The sequence below is a fragment of the Microcaecilia unicolor genome, chromosome 4, assembly GCF_901765095.1.
Source record: "Microcaecilia unicolor chromosome 4, aMicUni1.1, whole genome shotgun sequence".
NCBI lineage: Eukaryota > Metazoa > Chordata > Amphibia > Gymnophiona > Siphonopidae > Microcaecilia > Microcaecilia unicolor.
The window spans coordinates 248,445,688-248,473,635 of NC_044034.1; the positions used below are offsets into that span (position 1 = coordinate 248,445,688).

At 42.1% G+C, this 27,948-nt stretch overlaps 1 protein-coding gene across 1 annotated transcript in view; it reads right to left on the reverse strand.

The window, feature by feature from the left end:
* The window catches only part of MGAT4A (alpha-1,3-mannosyl-glycoprotein 4-beta-N-acetylglucosaminyltransferase A), a 156,312-nt gene that overhangs the window by 9,358 nt on the left and 119,006 nt on the right, over nt 1-27,948 (reverse strand). Inside the window, exons 12-13 of the mRNA XM_030201392.1 lie at nt 13,723-13,801; nt 9,956-10,022 (exon numbers count right to left, since the gene is read on the reverse strand). Coding sequence (XP_030057252.1) covers nt 9,956-10,022; nt 13,723-13,801 — 146 coding nt within the window. The remainder of the gene's footprint in view (nt 1-9,955; nt 10,023-13,722; nt 13,802-27,948) is intronic.

Below are 27,948 nucleotides of genomic sequence, written 5' to 3' on the forward strand. Positions count from 1 at the left end.
GTAAATCGGGATGACAAGTGAGGTGATTAAATTTGCAAAAACTATTCAAGGTTGTTAAAACACGTGCAAACTGTGAAATATTGCAGGAAGACTGGGCATCCAAATGGCAGATGAAATTTTGTGTGGACAAATGCAAGGTGATGCACATTGGAAAGAATAATCCGACTCAAAGTTACCTGATGCTAGGGTCCACCTTGGGGGTCAGCACTCAAGAAAAAGATCTGGGTGTTGTTTTTATTTATTTAAATATTTCAAATTACATTTTCAAGAATTTACACTTGAATAAGAAAGTGTTATAACTTCACAACTTTTCAAGAAAATATAAAATATATACAATCTTCATTAATAGTAAGTGATAACACATAAGTCCACATTAAAGGGATTCCTAGATTCAATGAGGAGGAAGAAGTAGTATCAAGGAAATCCAGCATATAGCAAAGCTAACAAAGCTATTCTCTTTATACTCCAATAACATTTTTTGAAGCCACAAATGCTGACAAATGGCTTGGGTCCATGAAAATATATTTAAGGGAGTTATAATTCACAATGCATTTACATGGAAACTTTAGATAGAATGTACCTCCTAGGTGCAAAACGGCTGGTTTTAATAAGAGGAACTGTTTCTTCTTTCTTTGGGTATCCCTTGCAACATCGGGGAACAATAATACTTTATGTCCCGAAAATAATTTCTCTTTATGTCGAAAGAAAAGTCTAAATATCCACTGCTTATCTGGTAGTCGGGCTACAGCTGCAACCAAGGTTGCTGTCGTTGCCTGCTCTGTAATTGATGTTTCAAGAAAGTCTGTTATATTCAAAGATGATTGTTGTTCCTGTGCATCTCTTGTTTTTTACGGAATATAGTAAGACTGAGTAAATGGAGGAAAGTTAGATTCCGGAATTTCCAATATCTCTTTCATATATCTTTTGAGCATATCTAGTGGGCTAATCATTTTTACTACTGGAAAATTCACAAATCGTAAATTATGCCTACGCATGTAATTATCATATGTCTCTCCCTTATTCCTAAGGTTCGATACGTCTTTAAGAATAGTAGTTTGAATATTCCCAACTTTAGAGACCTCCTTTTCTATTTTTTCAAAATGACTTTCAAGAGTCTTTAAATCAGAAGCATTTTTCTCCACTTTTCTCTCAGTCTCAACTGATTTCTGTAGCATAAGATTAGTTTGTTTAAAGAAAGCTTGGGACATTTGAGCCATTAAGTCCCACAATGAATTTAGGGTTACCTCTGCCGGTTTTACTAAAACTCCAGGAGGTATTCCAGGAACTGTTCCATTTCTGTAGCTTCTCCCACCTCAGAAAATATTGGACTGCTTCTCTCTGAGGGTAAACTCGGACCCTCAGACTCCCTCACCAGATGTTCCCCGTGAGCTTCACTCAGAGAGGATTCCCTTTCACCTTCCGGCACTGGGCCTCTCGATTCCAGGGAGGGGGAGCTCGTCCGTTGAGGTTGCGGGGGCGGAGTCCTCTCATCGGGGCTTAGAGTAACTTCAAGTCATGGAGACGCCATAACGCCCTCCTTAGCTGTGGCGTCTCCTAAGGCACTGCTCCCGAGCGATGTACTTTGTCCGGCAGGCCGAGCAAATCTGTCTGTAGGACCGACAGGAATAGAGGTAGGCGTCGGGGGAGCTCAGACCAAGGCTTTCCCTCTCCGTTTCGGCATATTGTAAGAATAGGAAAGGCGCAGTCTACTGCGTTGCTACATGCGTGCGGCCATCTTGGAATCCCCCAGATCTGGGTGTTGTACATAATACGCTGAAATTTTCTGCTCAGTGTGTGGCAGCGGCAAAAAAAGCAAACAGGATGCTAGGAATTATTAGCAAAGGGATGGTGAATAAGAACAAAAATACTATTATGCCTTTTTATCGCTCCACGGTGCGACTGCATCTTGAGTAGTGTTCAGTTCTGGTCACCGTATCTCAAAAAAAGATACAGCGCAATTAGAAAAGGTTCAAAGAAGAGCAACCAAAATGATAAAGTGGATGAACTCCTCTCGTAAGAGGAAAGGCTAAAGAGGATAGAGCTCTTCAGCTTGGAAAAGAGACGGATGAGGAGAGATATGATTGAGGTCTACAAAATCCTGAGTTGTGTGAGTAGAAGTAAATCAATTTTTTACTTGTTCCAAAAATACAAAGACTAGGGGACACTCGAGGAAGTTACATGGAAATACTTTTAAAACAAATAGGAGGTAATACTTTTTCACTCAACGATTAGTTAAACTCTGGAACTCATTGCTGGAGGATGTGGTAATAGCGGTTAGTGTATCTGGGTTTAAAAAAAGTTTGGACAAATTCCTGGAGGAAAAGGCCATAGTCTGCTAGTGAGACAGACATGGGAAGCAACTGCTTGCCCTGGGATTTGTAGTATGGAGTGTTGCTATGTCCCTAAAAGAAACAGCTAATTCTATGCTAGATACAGTCAACAGCCTGTCAATGAGCTATGGAAAAACCAGCTGCACCTTCTTATTAAGGTAGCTACTGGAATCATCAGGCACTTTGTGAAAACCCTAGGGGCTGAAGAAAAGTATCTTGTACTGGTAATGACCAGTGAGTCACCTAAAGAAAAGGTACTTCTTGGTGCTGGGATGAATTGGAATATATATGTCTGATAACGTGAGAACATAAAAATGTTAAGAATAGCCATACTGGGGCAGACTGATAGTCCATCTAGTCCAGTGCTTCCAGCAGAGGCCAATCCAGGTTACAAGTACCTGGCAGAATCCCAAATAGTAGCAACAATCCATGCTACCAATCCCAGGGACAGCAGTGGCTTCCTTCATTTCTATCTCAATAGCAGACTATGGACTTTTCTTCTAGGAACTTGTCCAAACCGTTTAAAGCCTGATACACTAATCGCTGTTACCACATCCTTTGGCAACAAGTTTCAAACTTTATTCATTAAGTGAAAATATTTCCTCCTATTAATTTTAAAAGAATTACCATGTAATTTCATTAAGGGTCCCCTACTCTATTTTTTAAAACAATCAATTCATGTTTAGCTGTTCTATACCACTCAGGATTTTGTAGATCTCTATCATAGACCCTCTTCAGCTGTCTCTTTTCCAAGCTGAAGAGCCCTAACCTCTTAAGCCTTTCCTCGTATTAGAGGCGTTCCCATCCCCTTAATCATTTTGGCCGCTTTTTGAACCTTTTCTAATTCTGTTATCTTTTTTGAGATATGGCGACCAAAACTGTACACAAAAGTCAAGGTGAGGTCACATCATGGAGTTATATAGAGGCATAGTATTCTTTGTCTTATTTTCTATCCCTTTCCTAATAATTCCTAGCAATCTGTTTGCTTTTTTGGCTACCACCGCACACTGGGCAGAAGATTTCAGAGTATTGTCTATGATGACACCTAGATCTTTTTCTTGAGTGCTGACTCCTAAGGTGGGACCTAACATCAGGTAACTATGATTTGGATTCATTTTTCCAATGTGCATCACTTTGCATTTGTCCACATTACATTTCATCTGCTATTTGGATGCCCAGTCTTCCAATTTCCTAAGGTCTTTCTGCAATTTTTTCACAGTCTGTATATATTTTAACAACTTTGAAAAGTTTTGTGACATCTAGAAATGTAATCACGTCACTAGTCATTCACATTTCTAGATCATTTATAAATATGTTAAATAGCACTGGTCCCAGTACAGATCCCTAGGGTACGCCACCACTATTCACCTTCCTCCACTGAAAAAAATGGCCATAATTAAATGGAGATAGCGAAGTACTTACTTGTAGCAGGTATTCTCCAAGGACAGCAGGCTGATTATTCTCAAACGTGGGTCGATGTCCGCGTTGGCCCGGGAACCGGCATTTTGCCATAGCAAAACAAAAAAAAAAGTTTTGCTGGAGTCTTCTGGCGTGCGTGCAGCACGCATGAGTGGACTGACATCCCGCCCGCCGCGCATACCTCTGTTAAATTAAAAGGCATACCAATAACAACTCCAAAGGGGAGGTGGGAGGGATTGTGAGAATAATCAGCCTGCTGTCCTCGGAGAATACCTGCTACAGGTAAGTATCTTCGCTTTCTCCGAGGACAAGCAGGCTGCTTATTCTCACACGTGGGGTATCCCTAGCATCCAGGCACACTCAAAACAATGAACATTGGTCAACTGGGACTCACAACGGCAAGCACAAAACGAAGATTGAACTGAAACTATATACAGCTAGCTGACAGTGCAGCCTGGAACAGAAACGGGCCTAGTGGGGTGGAGTTGGATTCTAAACCCCAAACAAATTCTGCAGCACTGACTGCCCAAACCGACTGTCGTGTCGAGTATCTTACTGAAGGCAGTAGTGAGATGTGAATGTGTGGACTGATGACCACGTTGCAGCTTTGCAAACCTCTTCAATGGAGGTTGACTTTAAGTGAGCCACCGACGCAGCCATGGCTCTAACATTACGAGTCGTGACATGGCCCTCTAGAGTCAGCCTAACTTGGGCATAAGTGAAGGAAATGCAATCCGCTAGCTAACTGGAGATTGTGCGTTTTCTGATGGCGACTCCCCTCCTGTTGGGATCGAAAGAAACAAACTGGGCGGACTGTTTGAAGATATTCGTCCACTCCATGTAAAAGGCCAATGCTCTCTTGCAGTCCAAGGTGTGCAAGCTGCTCTCGCCAGGAAGGGCATGAGGTCGGGGAAAAAGTGTTGGAAAGACAACTGACTGGTTCAGATGGAACTCCGACACCATCTTCGGCAGGAACTTAGGGTGCATGCGGAGGACTACTCTGTTGTGATGAAACGTAGTATAAGGTGTATCCACTACTAAGGCTTGAAGCTCACTGATCCTACGAGCTGAAGTAACAGCCACCAAGAAAATGACCTTCCAAGTCAAGTACTTCAGATGGCAGGAATTCAGTGGCTCAAAAGGAGCTTTCATCAGCTGGGTGAGAACGACATTGAGATCCCATGACACTGGTGGAGGTTTGACAGGGGGCTTTGACAAAGCAAACCTCTCATTAAGCGTCTAGAGATAGGCTTACCTTCTACACGTTGATGATAAGCACTAATTGCACTGAGGTAAACCCTTACGGAGTTGGTTTTGGGACCAGACTCTGACAAGTGTAGAAGGTATTCAAGCAGGGTCTGTGTAGGACAAGAAAGAGGATCTAGTGCCTTGCTGTCACACCATACAGCAAACCTCCTCCATTTGAAAGAGTAATACCACTTTGTGGAATCTTTCCTGGAAGCAAGCAAGACTCGGGAGACACCGTCTGAAAGACCCAAGGAGATGAATTCTAAGGTCTCAACATCCAGGCCGTGACAGCCAGAGACTGGAGGTTCGGATGTAGAAGCGACTCCTTGTTCTGAGTGATGAGAGTTGGAAAACACTCCAATCTCCATGGTACCTCGGAGGACAACTCCAGAAGAACAGGGAACCAAATCTGATGCGGCCAGTAGGGTGCCATCAGGATCATGGTTCCGCGGTCTTGCTTGAGTTTCAGCAAAGTCTTCCCTACTAGAGGTATGGGAGGATATGCATACAGAAGGCCTGCCCCCCAATGTAGGAGAAAGGCATCTGACACTAGTCTGTCGTGGGCCTGAAGCCTGGAACAGAACTGAGGGACCTTGTAATTGATCTGAGTAGCAAAAAGATCCACCGAGGGGGTGCCCCACGCTCAGAAGATCTTGCGGGCTAAGCCCATGTTCAGTGACCACTTGTGAGGTTGCATTACCCTGCTCAGCCTGTCAGTCAGACTGTTGTTTACACCTGCCAGATAAGTGGCTTGGAGAAACATGCCCTGACGGCGTGCCCAAGGCCACATCTGAACAGCTTCCTGACACAGAGGGTGAGATCCGGTGCCCCCCTGCTTGTTGGTGTAATACATCACAACATGACTGTCTGTTTGAATCAAGATGATTTGTTTGGACAGCTGATCTCTGAAAGCCTGTAGAACGTTCCAGATCGCTCGTAATTCCAGGAGGTTGATCTGAAGAGCTGTTGAAGGACCAGGCTCCTTGAGTGTGAAGCCCATCTACATGAGCCCCCCCACCCTAGGAGGGATGCATCCGTCGTCAGTACTTTTTGCGTTTGAGGAAATTGGAATGGTCGTCCCATGGTCAAATTGGACCAGATTGCCCACCACTGAAGAGAATTAAAAAAATTGGTGGACAGTTGGATCACATCCTCCAGATTCCCCACTGTTTGATTCCACTGGGAAGCTAGGGTCTGTTGAGCTGATCTCATATGTAGACGTGCCATGGGAGTTACATGAACTGTGGAGGCCATGTGGTTCAGAAGTCTCAACATTTGCTGAGCTGTGATCTGCTGAGACGCTCGAACTGTGGACACCAGGGACAGGAGGTTGTCTGCCCTTGTCTCTGGAATATAAGCCCAAGTTGTCATCGTGTCCAGCTGTGCTCCAATGAATTCCAATTTTTGGACAGGAGTGAAATGGGACTTGGAGTAATTTATTATGAACCCCAGTAGCTCTAGCACCTGAATAGTCATTCGCATAGTCTCCAGAGCACCTTCCTTCGAGGTGCTCTTCACCAGCCAATCGTCGAGATAAGGAAACACATGTACTCCCAGTCTGTGTACTGATGCTGTGACTACAACTAAACACTTTGTAAACACTCTGGGTGCAGACACCAGACCAAAGGGCAGTACACGGTACTGAAAGTGCTGTGTTCCCAACTGAAATCGAAGGTACTTTCTGTGAGCTGGAAGTATCGAGATGTGTGTGTAAGAATCCTTTAAGCCCAGAAAGCATAACTAATCATTCTCCTGAATCATGGGAAGAAAGGTGTCCAGGGAAACCGTCCAGAACTTTTCTCGAACTAGGAATTTGTTCAGGGCCCTTAGGTCTAGGATGGGACGCATCCCCAATTTTCTTTTGCACAAGGAAGTACCTGGAATAGAAACCCAGCCCTTCTAACCCTGGGGAACAGGTTCGACCGCATAGGCCTTTAAAAGGGCGGAGAGTTCCTTTGCAAGTACCTCCTTGTGCTGGGAGCTGTAAGAATGAGCTTCCGGAGAGCAATTTGGAGGTTTGGATTCCAGATTGAGGGTGTATCCTAACCGGACTATTTGAAGAACCCACCGGCTGGAGGTTATGAGAGGCCACCTCTGGTGAAAAAACATTAACCTCCCCCCAACCATCAAATTGTCCGATACGGACACTTTTACAGTGGCTATGCTGAACTGGAGTCAGTCAAAAACTCGTCCCTTGCTTTTGCTGAAGAGCAGCAGGGGCCTTTGGTGCATGCTGTTGATGAAAATGAGCGCGCTGGGGCTGAGCCTGACCAGGCTGTTGAGAAGCTGGAGTGTACCTACACCTAGCATAGGAATAGGGAGCACTCCGCTTCCCCCAAAAAAGCCTTCTAGTTGAGGAGGTTGTAGCAGAAGGCGCCTGGTGGGAGAGAGAATCCATAGCATCATTATGCTTCTTGATCTGGTAAACAAGATCCTCTACTTTTTCATCAAAAAGGTTGCCCCCCCCCCCCCCCTGGCAAGGTACATCCGCCATCCGCTGCTGGACCAAATGATCCAGGTCAGAGACATGCAGCCAAGAGAGTCTGCGAATCAGTATACCTTGAGCAGTGATTCTGGATGCCACATTAAAAGAGTCGTAAGAGCCCCTGGCCAGGAAATTACGACATGCCTTCTGCTGCCTGACCACCTGGCGAAAAGGCTCTGCCTGCTCCGGAGGGACCGCATCAACCAAGCTAGACAGTTGCCTCACCAAGTTCCACAAAGGGACGCTCGTGAAGAGCTGTAAGACTGGATTTGGGCGGTGAGAATAGCGGCCTGATATATCTTCCTCCTAAAAGAATCCAAGGTCCTAGCTTCTCTGTCAGGGGGTGCCAAGGCATAGTCTCTAGTACTCTTGGCTCTTCTGAGGGCGGAGTCCACAACCATGGAATTGTGGGGTAACTGAGACCTCATCAACCCAGGTTCACTGTGGATCTGATACTGGGATTCAGCTTTCTTCAGGATCACGGGGCTAGACAGAGGGAATGACCAGTTCTGCATAAGGACTTCCTTCAGTACCTTATGTAGAGGAGCTGTCACAACCTCCTTAGGTGGAGAATGATAGACCAGGACCTCGAGCATCTCAGCCCTGGGTTCATCGTCAACCTTCATAGGGAAGGGAATAGCCATAGCCATGTCCTGGACAAAAGAAGTAAAGGACAGACTCTCCCGGAGGAGATAAGTCTCCTTTCAGGTGGAGGGGAAGGTTCAGAGGGAATCCCATATGACTTATCAGAAGAAAAGTATCTGGGATCTCCCTCTGTCTCCCACGAGCACTCGTCCTCAGTATCGGATAATACCTCTCACAGAGACAGACTGCCTCGATGTCGATAGGCCGACGCCCGCATGGACTGCGGCGAAGCTTCTTCCACCAACGTCGAAGGGGAGTCGACCTGGGTGGCAGCTGAACCTGGTGCCACAATTGGCACTGAGGACGAGGACCTCACAGCAGGTGAAGGGCCAGAAGCCGCTGCAGCAGACGGTACGGAAGGTGCAAGCACCTCTGATACCGAAGCTCTGGAAGCAGGGCCTGGATGCACTCAAGAGCCGCCATCGGAGAAGGCTGCGCGGTCGGTGGAACAGCCGGTGGCAGAATCTGTTGATGCTCAGGTGCAGGTAACAGGGCTGCTAGGAGACCGATGCATCAGCATCTCCTGAAAAAAGGGGGAGCGGTCCTCTCAGCGCCAACACTTCTCGGGTGCCGAATCCCGGCACCACGTGTAGGAGATTGATGATGGTGCTTCTTCGCTCGATGCCCGTCATCGAGACTCCTCTTTAACAATGAGGACGATGTGAAATCCTCACGTTTCCTCGGGGTCAGTCCCGATGATGGTCGGTCCAGGGGGGCCTGCATAGCAGGAAGCCTCGAGACAGGTGGAGACCCACTCGATGCCTCACTGCTCACAGTGCGACTTGGTCTCTCAGCAGCCATTACCTCTGCTACTGACACTAATGTCTCCCTTGATGTCGACAACCTCTGTACCGAAGTCGATGCCACCGTCGAAGGACCAGACCGAGCACCAAAAAGTTTCTCTTGCTGGGCTTCTCGAGCCACTCGGGTCCATTTCTTCATACGAAGTCACAGACTACAAGCAGCTGGGCTGTGTCGGGCCCAAGGCACTGGATACACCAGGAATGGGTATTGGTACCTGAGATGGTCCTGTTGCACCAAGTACAACGTTTGAAGCCGCTGGGTGTTTTTGATGACATGGAAGGAAAAAACGGCCTCAGCGAAGTCAAAAGACGCGACTGTACCAAAAAGGGAAGAAACCCGACCGCGTTGCCGAAAGGCTGGCTGCGTTGAAAAACAAAGGAAACAAATCAGGAAAAAAAAATACTAAAGGGAACTAAAGGATAAGTTCTTTTTTTTTTTAAACAGACTAACGCTGAAAGAGAAAAAAATCACTGAAAAACAAGACTCCTTTTCCTGAGCCTCAACGAGGAGCATAGGAGGAATCTGCCACACCTAGTCATGGAAAAAGAAAAACTGAGGTACACGCTTGCACGGCAAGCAGGAAGTCAATTCACGTATGCGCGATGCACACGCACCAGAAGACTTCAGCAAACCTTTGTTTTGCTATGGCAAAATGCCGGTTCCCGGGCTGACGCAGACGTCGACCCATGTGTGAGAATAAGCAGCCTGCTTGTTCTCGGACAATTATAATCACATTTTGCTGCATATGGCTTTACTCTCAAAGCAGATAGCTATAGCCATGTATGCATTTCATTGAAGTTTATGACACGTTTATTAATAAAGCCTTTTTTTTTTAATGACCCACCAATTTTTTCTTGTTCCTTTAGTCAAAAGCACTATAAGCCTTCATTCACAACTATTCAAGTCGCTCACCCTTATTGTTTTCTTTCTAGTACTCTTCCTTGTAGTCCAGCCAAATGTAGTGACACTGGCTGACTCACCACTCCAAGCATACAAGTAATTCTTTTGAGATGTAGAACATTACCTATTCTGAAATAGCCATCTTCCAAACATTGATCTTTGGTGTCCTTGATTATTTCCAATTCTTCATGCTAATGAAACAAACAAAAAAGAAGAACAATTTTCATGCATACAGACCCATACAAGTAGCCACTTGAAAAAAAAAATATCAGCAGATTAATTCAAACCAAGAATTCAAAGGAAAACTGCAAAAGAATTAGGGTAAATAGTTAATAAATCACTGCTTAATAAAGTCCACAAGTACTTGGGACAAGGCCATTTTTAAGGAGAGACATAACGAAGAAAAAAGTGAAGTTATTTACTTGTAGCAGGTGCTCCCTGAGGGCAGCAGGACATGTATTCTTACATATGGGTGACGTCATCCGACGGAGCCCTGGAATGGACGCTGCCCAGCCTTCAAGGAAAAATCTCAAAGCCTTTGGTAGTGCCATACCACATATGTGTGGGTGCCTTCCCTCCAAACATGAGTGTGTGTACCAGCAGTACAGAAATAAAACAGACAGAATGCAACTCCTAGGAGAGGGAGGGGACGCGACAATACATGTCCTGCTGTCCTCAAACTCCTGCTACAGGTAACTTCACTTTCTCTGAAGACAAGCAGGTCAGAGGGTATTCTCATGTATGGAAATCCCTAGCTAACAGTGAAAACCACCAAGGGTCAATAGGGACTTGCAACGGGCAAGGCCAATCAAAAACTAATCAACCTAAACTTATATACAGACATTGTGAGAGTGCAGCCTGGAACACAAGAAAAATGGGCCTAGGAGGGTGGAGCTGGATTCTAGACCCAAAACAGACTTTGTAGAACTGTCTGACAAAACCAGCTGTCATGTTGGGAATCTTGAGTAGGAAGATGTGAAGGCATGGACAGAAGACCAGGTTGCAGCTTTACAAATTTCCTCAATGGGGGCTGATCTCAAGTGGACTATCAACAAAGCCATAGCTCTAACATTGTGAGTCATATGATTCTCTAGAGTCAATCCAGCCTGGGCATAAGTAAAAGCGATGCAATCTGCTAGCCAATTAGACAATGTGCATTTAACAATGGCTGCCCCTATCCTGTTTGGATCAAAAGAAACAAAGCTGGGTGGGTGGACTGTCAACAGGCTTTAGTTGACTCAAGATAGGCAGCTAAGGCACACTTATAGTACAAGGTACGCAGTGCGTTTTCACTAGAATGGGCATGAGCCGAGTCTGAAGTTTCAGTTGGGAGAACTTGTAGTGCCTCTTTAGATTTTATTCTAAAAAGTTGAGCATTCTTGGAAATAAAATGAGGGCAAAGGGGAATTGCCACCAATAACTCACTCCCTCCTCTTGGAGTTTTTCTTAAGAAAGCAGAGCTCTCCTCTGCATCGTAGAGTGGAAGCAGTCACATCTTGATAAATCGAAACAGCATAAGTATTCATTAAGATCTTGTCCTTATTTCTGATAACATGCCACTATATCTCTCAATATATAATTTCAGCCTCTCCCAAAGAGATCTGTGTGCTCATACAATTTTCACTTGTTCAGAAGAAATAGTCTCTCTGGCCTCTGATAAGAGGTGCCTTACTAGCTTTTGGAGTTTCAGTCAGTGTACTCTGGAGTTTCAGGCAAGGCATTGACTCATATTACAGCGAAGGGATCTGCTTTCCAGATCCTGTGTGCCACCTTACACTTCCTCCACCTGCTTATCCTGCGACAGCAGTGCTTCAGAATGGTCTTTCAAACATTGGTCTGTCTCCTCCATTTGTTGACCTAAGTTGGCAATACCCTTCCTTAAATCAGCACTTAAAGAGGACAGTTTGGTACATACTGCTTTAATTCAGTTTTAATTTCTCCTGCTGGGTCTAGGCTGGCAACCAGAAGTACTCCTGTAGTTTCTGCATACATTGATTCTGCACTGTCATTGTTCCAGTTCTCCGCCATATTGTTTGATGCCACATTCAAGGCCTGCACTGCTGCTGAGTAAGAAAACTTGGCCAAATCAATTTTGTTTTAGAAGTCATAATAGCTGACTCAGCAGGTTTTGAGTATTCTCAATATGATTAGGTACCTTTCTTAGTGCCTGATGCTTAAGATAATTCATTGATTGGGTCTGGAGAGTGAGTAGCTGAGGGCTTAAGCTGCCATCACCGTCTGTGATGCCACTTCCTCCTGGAGAAGTTTCTAAAGTTCACTAATTTCCCCCTCAGTTCGGCAAAATACTCCCTTTTGTTCCAAATTGGGAGCATAAATATTCACAAAGCTAATCTGCTTTCCTTCTACCAATAAATCTAACATTATCCTCCTTTCCTGATCTTGGTACTGCTTGTGCACAATAATATTCAATGCTTCCCTCCTTTAATATCCCAACTCCCCCCTTTCTGGCCCCAATCTGATAGAGGCAAAAAACTGGTAAGGATATTCCTTATATCACAGCAAATGATCATCCTTTCGAAATAAGCTTCCTGGACCCACACTATAATCCGCCCTTTGGCATCTTAGCTCCTTATAAAACAAATTTTTGTTTATATGGAGTTAAGACCATGAGTATTAACAGAGATCAATTCAGGTTCCACACCCCTCTCCCCATCTTTGTTCCCTTTCCTGCATAACCAACCTCTCAGCATATCTCTGCCCCCCACTCCTTTTGTCCCTGCTTCAATCCCTCCCTCCCACTACTGCTCTCCACCCCACTCAGCAGTTCTTCGCCTGTGTGATGGCTGAGGGCAAAGTCCCATTAGGGGCTCAACTGAGCCTCCTAGAAATCAAGCTTTACCTCCATTCCTCCCAGATTGCTCCAATATTAACCTTAATTCTCCTGGAACCACACTTTCTACTCACCAAACTCTGGCTAGGGCAAATCAGGAGCAGTGGTATGTGCAGTGCTGGAGCTGTTCAGCTGTAATGCTGGAGCACCGACTACCCACCATATTGACTGCCTTGCACTGTCCCTGCACAGCACCTGCATATAAGAATTCCTGCAGGTCGGTAGCTCCTTTTTTGATCTCCTTTGCTGGAACAACTCTCTCCAAAGCAATTCAATTTGAGGGGTGATCTGCCAGTTGTAAAAATCTTGGATGGGTGCCAATTTTACTGTGGCTCCGCAGAGTCCCAACTTAAGCTGCTAGCATGTCAGGTGATACCACTTTTCCAATCTGGGTACTTTCAGTATTGTGTTCTGATGAGGACCAATGATGCTTCTTTGCCTCCAGTTTTTCTCAGGCTGGTACTGGTAGGATGACCAATCCCAATGGTTTTCATCAATATTAACATGGAGGGAGATCAATGACTATTCAATGCTAATGCATCCCCAGAATCTGCTGTAGCTCCTGGAACCTTCTGGATCTGCAAATGACATGGATGGGACCTAGATAAAAGCCTTCTCTCTTTTCTACGGCCACAAAGCCCTCTCAGTGCTATCTGATTAGACTCCAGATATTGCAAGCACCAATAGAGTATCCATGCTAGATATGGCCCTGTTGTACAGCTTGCATTTCTGCTGAGGGCATTTTTTCTGAAACACAGTGAAATCAAATCAGCTAATTAAAACTTAAATAAGCTACTCTTATTTACTACTTATTTATCCACTACTACTTGACCCCACACATATATTTTGGTTCATTGTGCCAAAAAACATGTCGGCTCTTGGAAGCTGTTTAACAAAGCTTCTTTGCATATCAGTATTGCCATTCATGCACTCCTACTACAATGAATTTGTTTTTTATTGTGATGTACAATTAACTCAAAAGTTAAAATTCACTCTAAGATTGTGTTCACCAGATAAAATAAATGAGGCCGTATCCATACCTTGGCAGGCAATATCTCAACTGTTGTATTTAGTAGTATGTCTCCTGGATGTTCTGGGTTGCCACTATGAAACAGGTATCTAAAGGAGCAAAATAGAACAAGTTGATTAAAATTCTGTCCTGTTGTCTAACTGAACGTGTTTCACATGTGGAGGCTGTGGAAAAGATAATTGTAGGTATTCCCATTGTGAGTTTTGTATAATTATAGTATAGCAAGAGGCCCTCACTGGATGCCCACCGGAAGGGTGGAAGGCCAGATTTCAGGACTCAGGCTGTAAAAATACCAGCTAGGTAATGTTAATATGTGTCCCAGCTTGAGACCCATCCACTGGAATAGTGGTGGGTCAATCTACATAGCTTAAACTGCTGAGAAACACTGACTAGGCCTGAAAAACTTATGACGGCCTTGTTGCTGAGCCCCTGCAGTAGTAGGGCTGCTTGGTAAGCATTATTAGAATTTAGTGTGACATTCAAAAGCAGTACAAAAGCCAAAAACAAAGAATTAATGGCTAAAATCCTAAAAAGTTTAGTTCACAAAATGGAGTCTGATACAGTTTGATACAGTTAAGATGGCACCCAGAGTCACAAGATATGGAACTGATCTCTTCATATTAGAAGAGATGTTTGCACAATTAGGAACAGACCATATTAGGAGTTGACCATATTAGGAGTTGTTTATAACACAGGAAAAAGATTAAGAAAAAGGTGGACACCTGACCTGTGGTTAAGTATGAATCATAGATGGAAAAAGTCCCTCTCCATTGACTTGTATGGGGACCAAATACTATATAAGTAATGCAAATCTGGGTTGAATTCGGAGTCTTTCCCCAACGAATTTCAGAGGGCGAAGCTCTGGCCGGTTGGACCCAGAATCTGACTGATGTGTGTACCAACTTGAAGTCCTGATTGGTGAGAATAAAAGACTATTTCTATCTCAATATTCTCTAGTCTCTGTGTTAATTTCTCTGTTTCATTTCACACCTTATATCACATAAATAGACTATCTTTTAAACTCTAGTACATCATGTGGGAGAATAGATGCCCTAGGATGTCCTTGGAAATTAGGAGCCAGAAAACAGAGGTCATATTTAGGAAACTTATTATGAGCCTTCTGAAACCCTCTCTCCACCTCCGTGGGCAAGGGTCCTGCGGGGGTCTAGAGAAGGGTAATTAAAAACAGTTTCAGTTCTAGAGGGACCTTTTTCTATATAAACAATGCAGGCAATAGACAAACCCCAACAGATCTGTAAACCAAACATAAGACTCGGCAAATTAATAAGAATAAAAATTGGTAAGCAAGCCTGACCAAAACTGAAGACAGACTTTACATAACATTTTGCATTTCTTTCTTTCTTTTTTGTATCCATAAATTAAGAAAACTTACATACATATATATATATTAAAAATAATCACATACAGAAACAAAGTCCTCCATATAACCAAATTATCTTTTCCCACCAAACCCATCCTCCTACCCCCTCCCTTCAACTATACAAACATTCCATTGAAAACAACTACTGAGGGACACACTGGGGTTCTTCAGTGCCCACCCCCTGCAAAAACTACCATTCTCCCCCAATCCTCCTGCTCTCCCACAGTAATAATGGTGGCAAGATGAGTCCACTATTCCTTATCAGGATCATAATGTCCATGCAGACGATCCATGAGTATCTCCAATTCTCTTAGATGGGCCACAAGCACCATCTAATCACTCAAAGTAGGTCCAGTTGTTTTCTTCCATTTAGCAGCGCTCTCACATTTAGCTGCAGCCAAACATAAGTGTTTAAACTGAACTTGCCAGCGAAGTCCTCTCTTATTACTAAGACTCAACAAGCAGGACTTGGGGTTCTTAGGAAATGCTTCACCCATTCCCTGTTTCATACACTTCACCACAAAGGACCTGTAAATTTATTTTTCCACATTCCCACCAGATATGGTAAAAGGCGCATTTAGCTTCCAAACATCTCCAACAAACATCGATATTTACTTAATTACCTTAAGTATCTCTCCTGCTCGGACAGTCATCCGATCCGTATCTATCCGTCAAAGTGGGCTACATCAATGCCAGGTCAGTGGTAAACAAGCTGGAAACAATTTCGGACTGGCTCACCCAGGATAATCTCGATCTTCTCTTCATCACCAAAACGTGGATACGTGACTCTAAGGACCCTATTCTCCTTGACCTTTGCCCCCCTGGCTTCAAAATCATACAATGGACTAGGCCGGGGAAAAGAGGTGGGGGCCTGGCTGTAATTTATCACTCGAGCCTCCGAGTTGACTCCCTAGATGAATCCATAACGCCCCGTCTGGAAATCGCTTCCATCAAGGTCCACAGGAGATCCCTTCAAGATTGTCTATGCTGTATTCTGTTTTACAGACCGCCAAACAATTGGATTGCCAGTCAGGCCGAGTTCATGGACTTTATCTCTGTTTCCTGCACTAATTATTCCAACCTCCTTATTCTTAGCGACTTGAACCTACACTTAGAAAATCGACTCTCTCCCAACGCTAGTCAATGCCTGAGTTTCCTCAACCTCCTGGATCTTCATTATCCTGATCTGCAGCCGACGCACTTTCAAGGTCACACCCTTGATCTCTTTGCTTTCAAGTTCCTCAATGACTGTCCTCTGTGTGGCAAATTCCGCATGGTCTGCCATCCCTTAGACAGATCACTACCAATTAAGGTTTACCATCCGCTGGCGGAAGATCAGCCATCCACTCCCTGAGAAGCCCACTACTTACTATGCAAGAGGGGAAATTGATCTGAGATCATTTTGGGAACAAATTTATGGGTGCGACTGGCAAGCAAATGCAGACTCCTTTGATTACCTCACTCATTGGGAGAGCAGGTGTCAAGGCATCTTAGATGGTCTTGCCCCTTTGCAACTTAAATCCTCCATCCACCCAGATCTAAACCTTGGTTTACTCATGAACTTAAAGAGTTGAAGCAACAAACTAGAAGGCTGGAGAGAGCTTGGTTTAAGTCCAAAAGCGCCCGCGCCTTATCAGCTCGGAAGCATTCTTGTCGCACTTACAAATATGCAATCAAACAAGCCAAGAGACCTTTCTTCCATAAAAGAATTCAAGCGAATATGTTGGACGCTCAGAAGCTATACTGTCAACTGACTTCTCTTCTAGACACCACCCCAGTTACCTCACCAAGTGCTGATATGCCTTCAGCGTCCCAGTTGACCAACTATTTCAGGGAAAAAATCCTTCTACTTCGGAACTCGCTTCCCCTGACCACCACTAGTGTTGATGCCTTCCTTAATGGCCTTACGGCTCCACTAGCCCCTTGCTCAGCTGACCGCTAGTGGTCTTCTTTTGATCAGGTCACCACTGCGCAGGTCTCCTTGGCCCTTCACAAGTTTTCACGGATGCACTGCAAGCTGGATATCTGCTCTAACTACCTGCTGCAATCGGCACCAGAGTGTTTTGTTGCTGACTTGACATCCTACCTCAAGTACATGCTTCAGTGTGGGCGCTTCCCCGCGGCATACGGTCACATTCTCCTAACATCAATCCCAAAGGACCCGAAGTGTGAGCCTAGTATTATTTCTAACTACCGCCCTGTTGCTACTATCCCATTACTTGTCAAGACTATGGAGAGCATGGTTAATTCCCAGCTAGTTGATTATTTAGACAAATTTTCAATTCTTCATGCCTCCCAATCTGGATTCCGGTCTCACCACAGTACCGAGACAGTACTGGTTACTCTTCTGTCCAACTTTCGGAAGGAACTGTCTTTTGGGAAAAACATTTTGCTTCTCCAATTTGATTTGTCAAGTGCGTTCGACATGGTTGACCACAATCTCCTCCTTATGCTGCTAAGTGAATTTGGTGTTGGAGGCACTGTCTTGGATTGGTTTTGGGAATTTCTATCTTGCCGATCCTATCGGGTCAAAGTCCAGTCCACTATATCTCCATCCTGGAAGTAGCAATGTGGAGTTCCTCAAGGCTCCCCCCTTCGCCTACCCTCTTTAACATCATGATGACCCCACTGGCAACTGCCCTTTCCAACCATGGCCTGAATCCCTACATCTATGCTGATGATGTGACTATTTACATTCCTTTCCAAACTTCCTTAGCCGAAATCACAGCGGACATTCCGAACATTCTCACCATTATGGTCAACTGGGCTAGCACATTTAAGTTTAAGCTAAATAAGGAAAAAACGCATTGCCTCATTCTCTCCTCCCCGTTCAAAACAGCCTATCCCGGGCACGATTGCTGCGCTGGACTTCTCCATCCCTATCTCAAGTCTGAAGCTTCTCGGGGTCACTCTGGATTCCCACTTGACTCTCGACATCCAAGTCTCGTCAATTGCGAGACGTATGTTCCTTTCCATGAGGTCTCAAGTGTTATCAAGCAGTTCCTGCCGTTCGACCTCTTCAGGACTCTACTCCACTCTCTCATCCTGAGCCATTTTGACTACTGCAATGGAATTTACACCGGCTGCAAAGAACATACCCTCAAGAAACCCCAGACTGTGCAGAACACGGCGGCAAGGCTTCTATTTGGCAAATCTTGGTTTGAAGCAGCAAAACCCCTTCGTGAAAAGCTCCACTGGCTCCCGGTTAAAGAACGTATTGAATTTAAACTTTGTGCTCTTACGCACAAGATAGTTTATGGGGACGCTCATATGTATAGCCTGAATGACCTTCCTCCCTGAAATTCGGAGAAGTCATCCCGCACCTATCTCAATCTTAACTTTCTAAACTGCAGAAACTTAAGATACAAGCTACTGTTTGCCTCCTCTTTTATCTTTATGATTCCCCGTTATTGGAATGCATTACCATTATCGTTAAGAGAGCTATCCGATCACAGCCTGTTCAAGAAGTCCCTAAAGACCTACCTATGTGATCGATCATACTCCTCTGTTGCTTGACCTCATGTAATCCCTCATCCCTTTATCCTATTGTTTCCCTGCCTTCCCCTCTACTGCCTTATTCTCTGTTGTCCTAGAATTACTATGTTACGCCTTTCCTTGAATGTTGTAAGCCACATGGAGCCTGCCTCAGTGGGATTTTGAGGGATATAAGTGTTCACAATAAATAAAGTGGTAAAGCATTCCACAATTGAGGGCTGGGGTCTGCAGGCGAATACTGTGGAAAGAAGGAACAGTCAACCATGCTTGATCCTGTGAACACAAGGATCTGTTAGGATGATACTTCTGCAACTTCTGAACCAAAGCACGGGAAGCCTCATCATGCAGTGCCTTAACCAATACCAGCAGTTTAAATTGAATACGCCAAGCAATGGGCAACCAGTACAAATTTTTTTTTTTAATGTGGAGTAATATGCTCAAACTTACTCGCTCTAATAAACATAAAGATGTATTACTGTTGCAGATAGATCAAGTGCAGCTTTCAATTTGCTTGATCACTTGCTCACAGACTCTGCCCTTGCATACCTTTACACACTGATTATACTTTCAGAGTCCAGATAGAGGATACTTATTCAGTTGTACATCCCATATCTTGTGGGGTACTGCAGGATTCAATCTTGGTCACAACCTTATTTAATATCTTTCTGGCATCTCTCACTAATTCTAGGCGTGAGCGTGCATCTGTTTGCTGATGACATTCTGCTCTTAATAGCCAGTGTTTGCTGAGATTTAGCTTTTTCAAAAGGTAAATTCTTGGCTATTATCTGTGACAGAATGGTTAATTGGCCTAAAGCTAAACCTTTTAAACTCTGAGGCTATTTAGTTCACCAAAAACAAAGTTCTTGCCTTTAGGCCATGTATCACTGGCAAATGTGTGCCCTTCAAAGGTTCCACACTGCCATCAGAGATCCTGTTCTAATGTAATAACATTTGTGACCCAAATTTTGGAACCAACGACAAAAACATTTCCATCTCTGAGGAAGTTCTGTTCCCTTAGGGGTTTTAAGGCTATACTGACTAGGAAAGTCCTGACACACGCACTTGTCAAACAGATTAGATTACTGCAACTCTCTCTTGGCAGACATCCCTCTACCTAATTTGTGACAGCTCCAGCACTTGCAAAACATAGCTGTCAAACTACTTTATGCCACATATTCAGACCACAAACAGAATAATATTTAATTTACTGATGTTCATACACGGTCCTCATGCATTCCCACTTACCTAGACTCTATTCATATTCCCTACACCCCCACTATTCCTTCTCCTTGGGTATTAAGGTTTTAGACACACCATGCTTGCTTTTCCTGTTAGGTCCCATTCTTATAAAATTCCTTACCTGCCTATATTTGGGATAAGTGCTTATTTTAAAGATTTAACACTGGTATTAAAACCTGGCTGATGTTCGGGGGGAGGGGCTAACACTCATTAAGGGGTATTTGTACAATAGGATAGACCTAAATCAAATACTTCAGAGGAATAACAAGGAATAAAACCTCTCTCCATTTGGTTTTCTTTTCAATTTGTTAAAAACCTATTCTGGCTAGGTGATTGGGTTAACTGATGTTCGGGTGGGGGGGGGGGGGGGCACTCAGAGGGTATCTGTATGATAGTGTTTTTTTCTCTTTTCTGTTTTTCTGGTGTGTCTGATGTAGGCCTATTCTATCTCTATTTAGTGTTCTTTTCAAATTTCACACTTGTTTTTATTGTTTGTAAGCTGCCATGACCATCAAAAATGAGGCAGTATAGTAAGTTTTAATAAACCGTAAAAACAATCAAACTTATGTTCATAACTTGTCTGTACTCTCCCTTTCTGAGGCTTCAGATTCCTTCCTCCTTCCTTTTGCTTCAGATTGTTACTCACCCTTCCTTTTGTTCCGCAATAATGTATTTCAGGTCTCTGTTTTGTAAAATTGTTGTGCTACTACTCATTCCCTTCTTCCATCCCATATGTGAGCTATTATGGTTTTAAACTTCTATTGTGTTTTTGCAAAGTGTTCTGTATTGCAAACTGCTTTGATGCAATCTTTTTTGTGAATGGGCAGTATATAAAAGGGAGAGAAATTTAAAAGACATGCTTGTGCCATCTACCTTGCTTATGCATAATTGAGAAAATAGACTACCTAAGGGACATTATAAATGCGGGAACTGTTCTGTGTGTAAGGTTAATATCACCATTAAGACGTCTGTCAATCCCTCCACTGGTAAGGAGTTTGTGTTAAGACAATTTCCTAACTGTAAGAGTGAAGGTGTCATATATGCTGCCCAGTGCCCCTGTGGGCTAGTCTACATTGACAAGGCAAAAGGTGGTTTAACATCAGAATTATGGAGCATAAGAGCACTATGAAGCTGGTGGATCACACTGACAACTGGTCATACTTTTGAAGAGTACTACGTTTTGAGGCATATTTTCAAAGCACTTAGCCTTCCAAAGTTCCATAGGTTTCTATGGAACTTTGGAAGGCTAAGTGCTTTGAAAACATGCCTCTTTGTGTACTTACAGTGCCTAGGAGATCATGGAGAGGAGGCTCTTTGGACGATATTTATTTATTTGTTTGCTACATTTGTATCCCACATTTTCCCACCCATTTGCAGGCTCAATGTGGCTTACATAATACTGAAAGGCATTCGCCAAGTCCGGTAGGGAACAAATACAATTAGATGTTAGGGTGGAATAGGGAAGATAAGATTCAGGCACGTAGGATTAAAGAAAGGGAGGGCTTTATAATGTGCAGGAATGGATTAAGAAACTGCACAGAGACATGGAAAAAGGCTACGTCTGTTTCACCATCCAAGATAAGTAACGTTTTTTTGTTACATTGTATTTAGCAGCAGTGTCATCATCCATAAGTGTTTGAAAGGGTGCTATGGCAGTTACAGTGTGAAAGTAATTCAAGTGGAGTTTTTTTTAAGACTTATGATTAAAGAGGTCCCCTCTCTAACTAAAAGGTGTATCCTTTAAAAAGAGGAGTGTCCGGTTTCACTGAGGTCTTTTTTTCTCCACCATCTTTCACAATTGGGAGACTATTTTCACCCTTGAACACTTTTGTCATTGTAGAATCTTTAAAGATTGTGAGGATTTGATAATGTCCAATATGATCTTTGGTATTGATGTGTTGCGGAGTTGAGGCATTTATGTTGGGTCAGTCAGGTATGCCTTTCCGAACAGATGAGTCTTTAGTAATTTTCTGAATTTTAGATGGTCATACATTGTTTTCACAGCTTGTGGCAGTGCGTTCCACAGTCGTGTACTTATGTAGGAGAAGTTGGACGCATGGGTTGTCTTGTATTTAAGTCCTTTGCAATTTGGGTAGTAGAGATTCAGGTAAGTCCGTGATGAACTGGTTCTATTTCTGGTTGGGAGATCAATCAGGCCAATCGTGTAAACTGGGACTTCACCGTAGATAATCTTGTGGACCAGGGTGCAGATTTTGAAGGTGATGCATTCTCTGATCGGAAGCCAGTGTAGTTTTTCACGGAGTGGTGTGGCACTTTGGAATCGTGTTTTACCAAATATCAATCTGGCTGCTGTGTTTTGGGCTGTCTGGAGTTTCTTTGTGAGTTGTTCTTTACATCCTGCATAGATTCCATTGCAGTAGTCAATTTGGCTTAGTACCATTGATTGAATTAGTTTACACAATGTTTCCATCGGGAAGAATATGTTTGAGTTTCCACATAGAGTGGAACATTTTCTTTACAGTGGAGTTTACTTGGGTCTCAAGTGTAAGATTGCAATCAATTAACTAGTATTTTGAGACTATCTGAGATTGGGAGGGTATGATCTGAAGTGATTAAGGTTGTGGGTTTGCAATTATTGTGTTGGGATGAGAGGATAAGGCAGTGTGCTTTATCAGTGTTCAGCTTCAATTGAAATGAGTTTGCCCATGAGTCCATGGTGTTCAAACCTCGCTTGATGTCATTGGTGATTTCTGATAGATCGTGTCTAAAAGGGATGTAGATTGTGACATCATCAGCATAGATGAACGGGTGGAGACCTTGGTTTGATAGGGACTTGGCCAGTGGGATCATTAATATATTGAAGAGTATTGGTGACAATGGTGAACCTTGAGGAACTCTGCAGTCTGATTTCCACAATGGTGATATGTTTGTGTCCTTGGTATGTTCTGGTGGTTAGAAAACTCTTGATCCAGCTAAGTATATTTCCACCAATCCCGAAGTATTCTACAAGACGAAGAAGTACATTGTGGTTTACCATATCGAATGCACTCGGCATGTCGAATTGGAGGAGAAGTATGCTATAACCTAAGGCTATTTCATTCTTGAATTTGGTCAGGAGACTGACCAGCACAGTTTCGGTACTATGGGATGGGTGGAATCCCGATTGAGATTCATGAAGTAAGGAGAACTTATCCATATAGTCAGAGAGCTGTTTGGTCACCATGCTCTCCATCAGTTTAACTACTAGTGGGATAGATGCAACTGGGCGGTAGTTGGTGAGATCGTTTGTTTTTTTTTCTTTGTGTTCTTTGGTAAAGGGGTGAGCAGGATGTTGCCATGTTCTTCAGGGAAACGACAGTGTTGGAGCATGTAGTTTAGGTAGGATGTGAGGTCTTCTATGAAGCGATTGGGGGCGGATTTGAGAAGGTGGCTGGGGCAGGTGTCCAATTTGCAGTGTGTATTGGAGAATCTGAGAATAGCTTGGGTAACTGAGTCAATGGTAAGAAGAGAAAATTTTGACCGGCTACGGTCAGCTGGGCATTCACCAGGGTTTGAGTCCAGTTCATTGATGAAATTTTCAATGTCGGTGCTGCACTGAGGAAGTGTAATGTGTAATTTTATTATTTTGTCACGGAAGTATTTAGCGAGATTGTTTGCAGATGGAATGTCTTGAGTTGGATGTGATAATTGGAGTGGTGTCTAGGAGCTTGTTTACGAGTTGAAATAGTTTCTTCAAATCATTGTAATCTGGACCTATTTTAGTTTTGTAATAGGATCTTTTGAACTGCCTAATTGCATATTTGTATTTTCTTTGTATTTGTTTCCATGTGTTGAGTGTGTGGTCATCTTTTATTTGTTTCCATGCTCATTCGAGTTTCCTGGTTTGTGTTTTTTTAGATTGTCATTGAACCATGGGATCGAGTTTTGTCTTCTTGTTACTCTTAATCTTAAGGGTGCTATTTCGTCTAATATGCTTTTGCATCTATCGTCCCAGTCAGCATGGAACAAAGGCTGATTTTTTTTGTAATTTTGGAAGCCTCTCTCCAGGGGGACTTAATATGGATACTGACATGTAAGTATATTTATGATTTTCAAAGGGTAAAATTAGGACACCGTATATACATGGTTTTTAGCTTCTTTTTTTTATATACAACTTTTATCATCATATATACCTCTTAGTATACATTTTTTTTGAGTATTATTCATGGTTTTTAGCAATTTTAATGCCTCTCCTATGCTTTTATCACCTTGGGAAAGATTAAGTTTTACATCCTTTAGTTCCCTTTTTTTTTTTTTTTTTAAGTTCACTCAATTTGAATTCTGTTTTTTGGGAATTATAACTGGGTCACATCGTTATATAGTTCCCTTCCCTGATGTTGAATGCATCAATGATCGAGCCTCGTTTTCAGTGCCATTTTTACTTCCCACTTTCTTTGCTTTAAGTAATTTTAAATTCGATTTTTTAGCGATTCTGATGGGGAAGAGTTTGGTTTTTCATAGCGATTGTTTTTGCACTCTGCAGCAAGTTTCATCATATTTAGAACCGGGTCCATCTCTATATTATATTAAAATGCTGGCTTTTTAGGATTAGTATTTATTCAAAATCATTATGCAGTTTTTGAATGGAATATTAAGACTTTTTTAAAATTTTTAATTGGTTGTATTATCACTTCCTTGTAAGAGTGTGGGTCTACTCTATAACCTGTCGCCTAGATGTATTTAAGGGCACTCCGGCTTTAATACTGCTGCTAGTTTTGCTGCTGAACTACTATATGAGGCTGCCATCTCTTGGAATAAACTGGTAAGGGATCCTTTTTTATACATATGAGATATGAGAATTGCTTTAAGGTTTGTTTTTTTAAACACAGTTTTAAGAAGGTTCTCCTCTCTTTTAGTTTTGAATCAAGGTGATGAAGTAGCTGTTGCACACTGCTTGGGTAGGTGTCCTTTTACAGTTTTTGAAATCATCATCTTCATATGTGTGCTTATTTATTGTCTTATTTATTTATGGTATATTGGTTGAATATTAGTTCATTTTACATGTTGTGGCATTATTTTTATTATGTATTATCTTTTAACTAATGAATCTTACATGTGTTTTGTTTTATTTGTTATTACACATTTTTAGGCCCTGACACAGCCCTTACATGGGCGAGACACAGCCAGTGTCAGGCTTCTTTGATTTTATTTCTAGACCTCACAAAAATAAAGTGCTTTGAAAGAACTTCTGCTATGCTATATCATGGCTTGTAGCCTGCCCAACACCTTATCAGTTTGAGGCAGATAACATCAATAAGAAGCCAAATACATTATGTCCAGGAAGTACAGTTCATACAACTAGCTAAAATAATTAGTCTCAGATGAAAATTTTAAAAAACCTCAAATATAATAAAATTAAATCTGAAAGTTCAAGTTTCTATATCTAAACATCTTCTTGTGAAAAAATAACTATTGTAGTAATTACCTGACGAGTAAATTGACATTGATGGACAGATAAAGGTAATGAATTCCAAATCATTGGCATTTGATATTGAAGCAAATGAGAAAAATGTTTAATTTTAACTTGTTAGCAATTGGAAACTGCAGAAGGAATTGATTTCTTGTGGTTGAGATATGTAATAATGAAAACCCAGTACGTCAAATAAAGAGGTACCTTAACAGATAAGATTTTAAATACTTGTCAAACACACCTTAAAACATTTGTTTCATGACAGGTAACCAGTGCAACTGAGAATAATAATTTTTAACTGAATCGTACTGCTTCAGATCAAAAATAAGTCTAACGGCCATTTCTGCATAGTCTGCAAGTGGTCAATAGAGACTTTAAAACATTCAATGAAAGCAAGATGACAATAGTCGAATCTGGACAAAATGAGAGCCTGGACAAATATTCTAAATGTTTCCAAGGAGAAATATTCCTTAGCAGCTCTCTGTTTCCTAAGGACAGAATAATTTTTAAAGAATAGAAGATACCTGTTGTTGCATAGTTAACAAGCTGTCTAGTTCAACTCCCAAGATTTCTGACTGCAAACTGATGGTGAACCTGTTCCCTTCAAGTACAAAGGAAGAAATATATCTCTGATCTTCACTTGATACGATCCAAAGGAATTCAGTCTTCTTTTTGTTCAATTTTAAACAATGAGAAGATCTATCAGTTTCATATATGGATATGAAATAAAGTATCGTCCCAAGTCAGTAGATAAGGTAGAAATACAGTTATGTCGAATGCATAAATGAAATGTGTAAAATTGACCTTATCTAGTAGCGCACCCAACGATCACAAAAGTAAATTAAAGAGAACAGGAGAACGTGGTAACCCTGCGGAACATCACTTTTGCATTCCATTTACTGGACATTAACCTTATCTTTCTTAACAACAATGATTAATCAAGAAGTTTTCTAACCAGAATAGAACCTTGTCCTCTAATCCACAGTGATGGAATATGTTGATCAAAGTCTGCCAGTCCTCCAAGTCAAACGCACTAGAAAAATAGAATTCTAAAATGCTCTTGCCTTGGGCTACCAGAGTACCAATCACTGTCTCAGTACAGAAGCTAGTTCTGAACCCTGATTGACTGGGATAGAGGTGGTCATGTTGATTTAGGCAATTGACCAGTTGTTCTGTGACATAGCTCTCCATCCCTTTAATAAACAGAGGGATAGATGGAACAGGTTGATAATTGCTAACCATAGAGGGACCAACTCTAGAATTGTTATTATTCTCTTTTTTTTTTTTTTTTTTTTTACAATCGGAGTTAATATGATATCCCGCCAGAAATTGAGAAGAGTACATTGCCTAAGTGATAGTTGAGCAAGTCAAATAACTTACGAAGAAATATTGAAGGTGGTTTTAACAAACCATCTAAACAGCAGTAAGATTTGACATATTTCAGAAATAATCTCAATGTCTTAGTGGAATCAATTTCCTCAAAACAAGTAAACATTCTGTCAACAGGTATACCCAAAATCCAGGGCACACTCAACTGGTTTCCAAGTAGGCTCTATAAGAAGTTGGTTTCTAATCACACTAATTTTATTTTCAGTGTAGAAAGCTAGCTCAGATGTTGATGGTAATACATCGCTTCTATTAATATTTGCTATACTATTTGTATTAGTTAAATTCTCTAACAAAAATACCTTTTTTATATCTGGCCGATCAATTCCTATCGATTTGGAATACACGTTTCTTTATAGCTAGGAGTTGCTTATACGAATGAATATGCTCCTTTCATAAAAGTTTATTAGTGTCAGAAATGTTTCTCCTCAAAGCCCAGTTCAGAATCAATCTGATAGTCTTTGAAATTTAACTTTGAATTTAATTGGTGATAATTTGTCCAGGACCTCCAAGTTAATCTGATTCCAGTCATCCAGAAGATTCTCTGGGTGTTGAAATTTTAATAGATGAAGAACAGCTTCTTCCCATAATTGTATAGAATTGACCTTATCTCTGTGTTTTATTGGACTGAAGGGGTTTTAGGCCCTCTTACTTCCTTATCTGCTCAAGAAATTTGACAAGAGAGTGCAAGAGTGGTCAAGAAAAGAGTGAGAGATTGAAAAAAAAAAAATCAAAACTGATGACTCTTTTCGTAAGTTGTAGTAAGTAAAAAAGAAAAACCTAGACTATTCAAATAAAACTTCCTTATTCAGGAATCACTTTGGGCAAAATGTGGGGCAATTACATGCTTAGCCACAAATTCACAAAAATCTGTTTGGCACAAGAACATTTGCCTGGAGGTACATAATATAATACAAAGGTCAAAGAACCTTGAAATGAATCGTCAGACTCTACACAATAGAATTTCTAAAGAAGGAGAACAAACAGTATCTAATAAAAACTTTTAAAAAGACTTGTAAATTACCATCAAGCCTCCCCCATGATGTCCCACCCTTGGCAGATGTAAAATAATATACCCAAGGGGGCAAAGTTGCTTCAGTCTGGGGCCATCTGCCGATGGAAACCAAGTCTCAGTCAAGAACTAAAACCCATATTTGGCAGATTCTATCATTTAACATTTCAAATCTTATTTACTGCAGGGCATACATTAATATAAGAACAAGGGATAGGTGTTTTAGAGACTGTTACCTTAACAAGATTAGATCTATTATGAGTTGAATAATTTTTTCTAACATCTAAAACCTCTTAGAATTCCTTATAAAGAT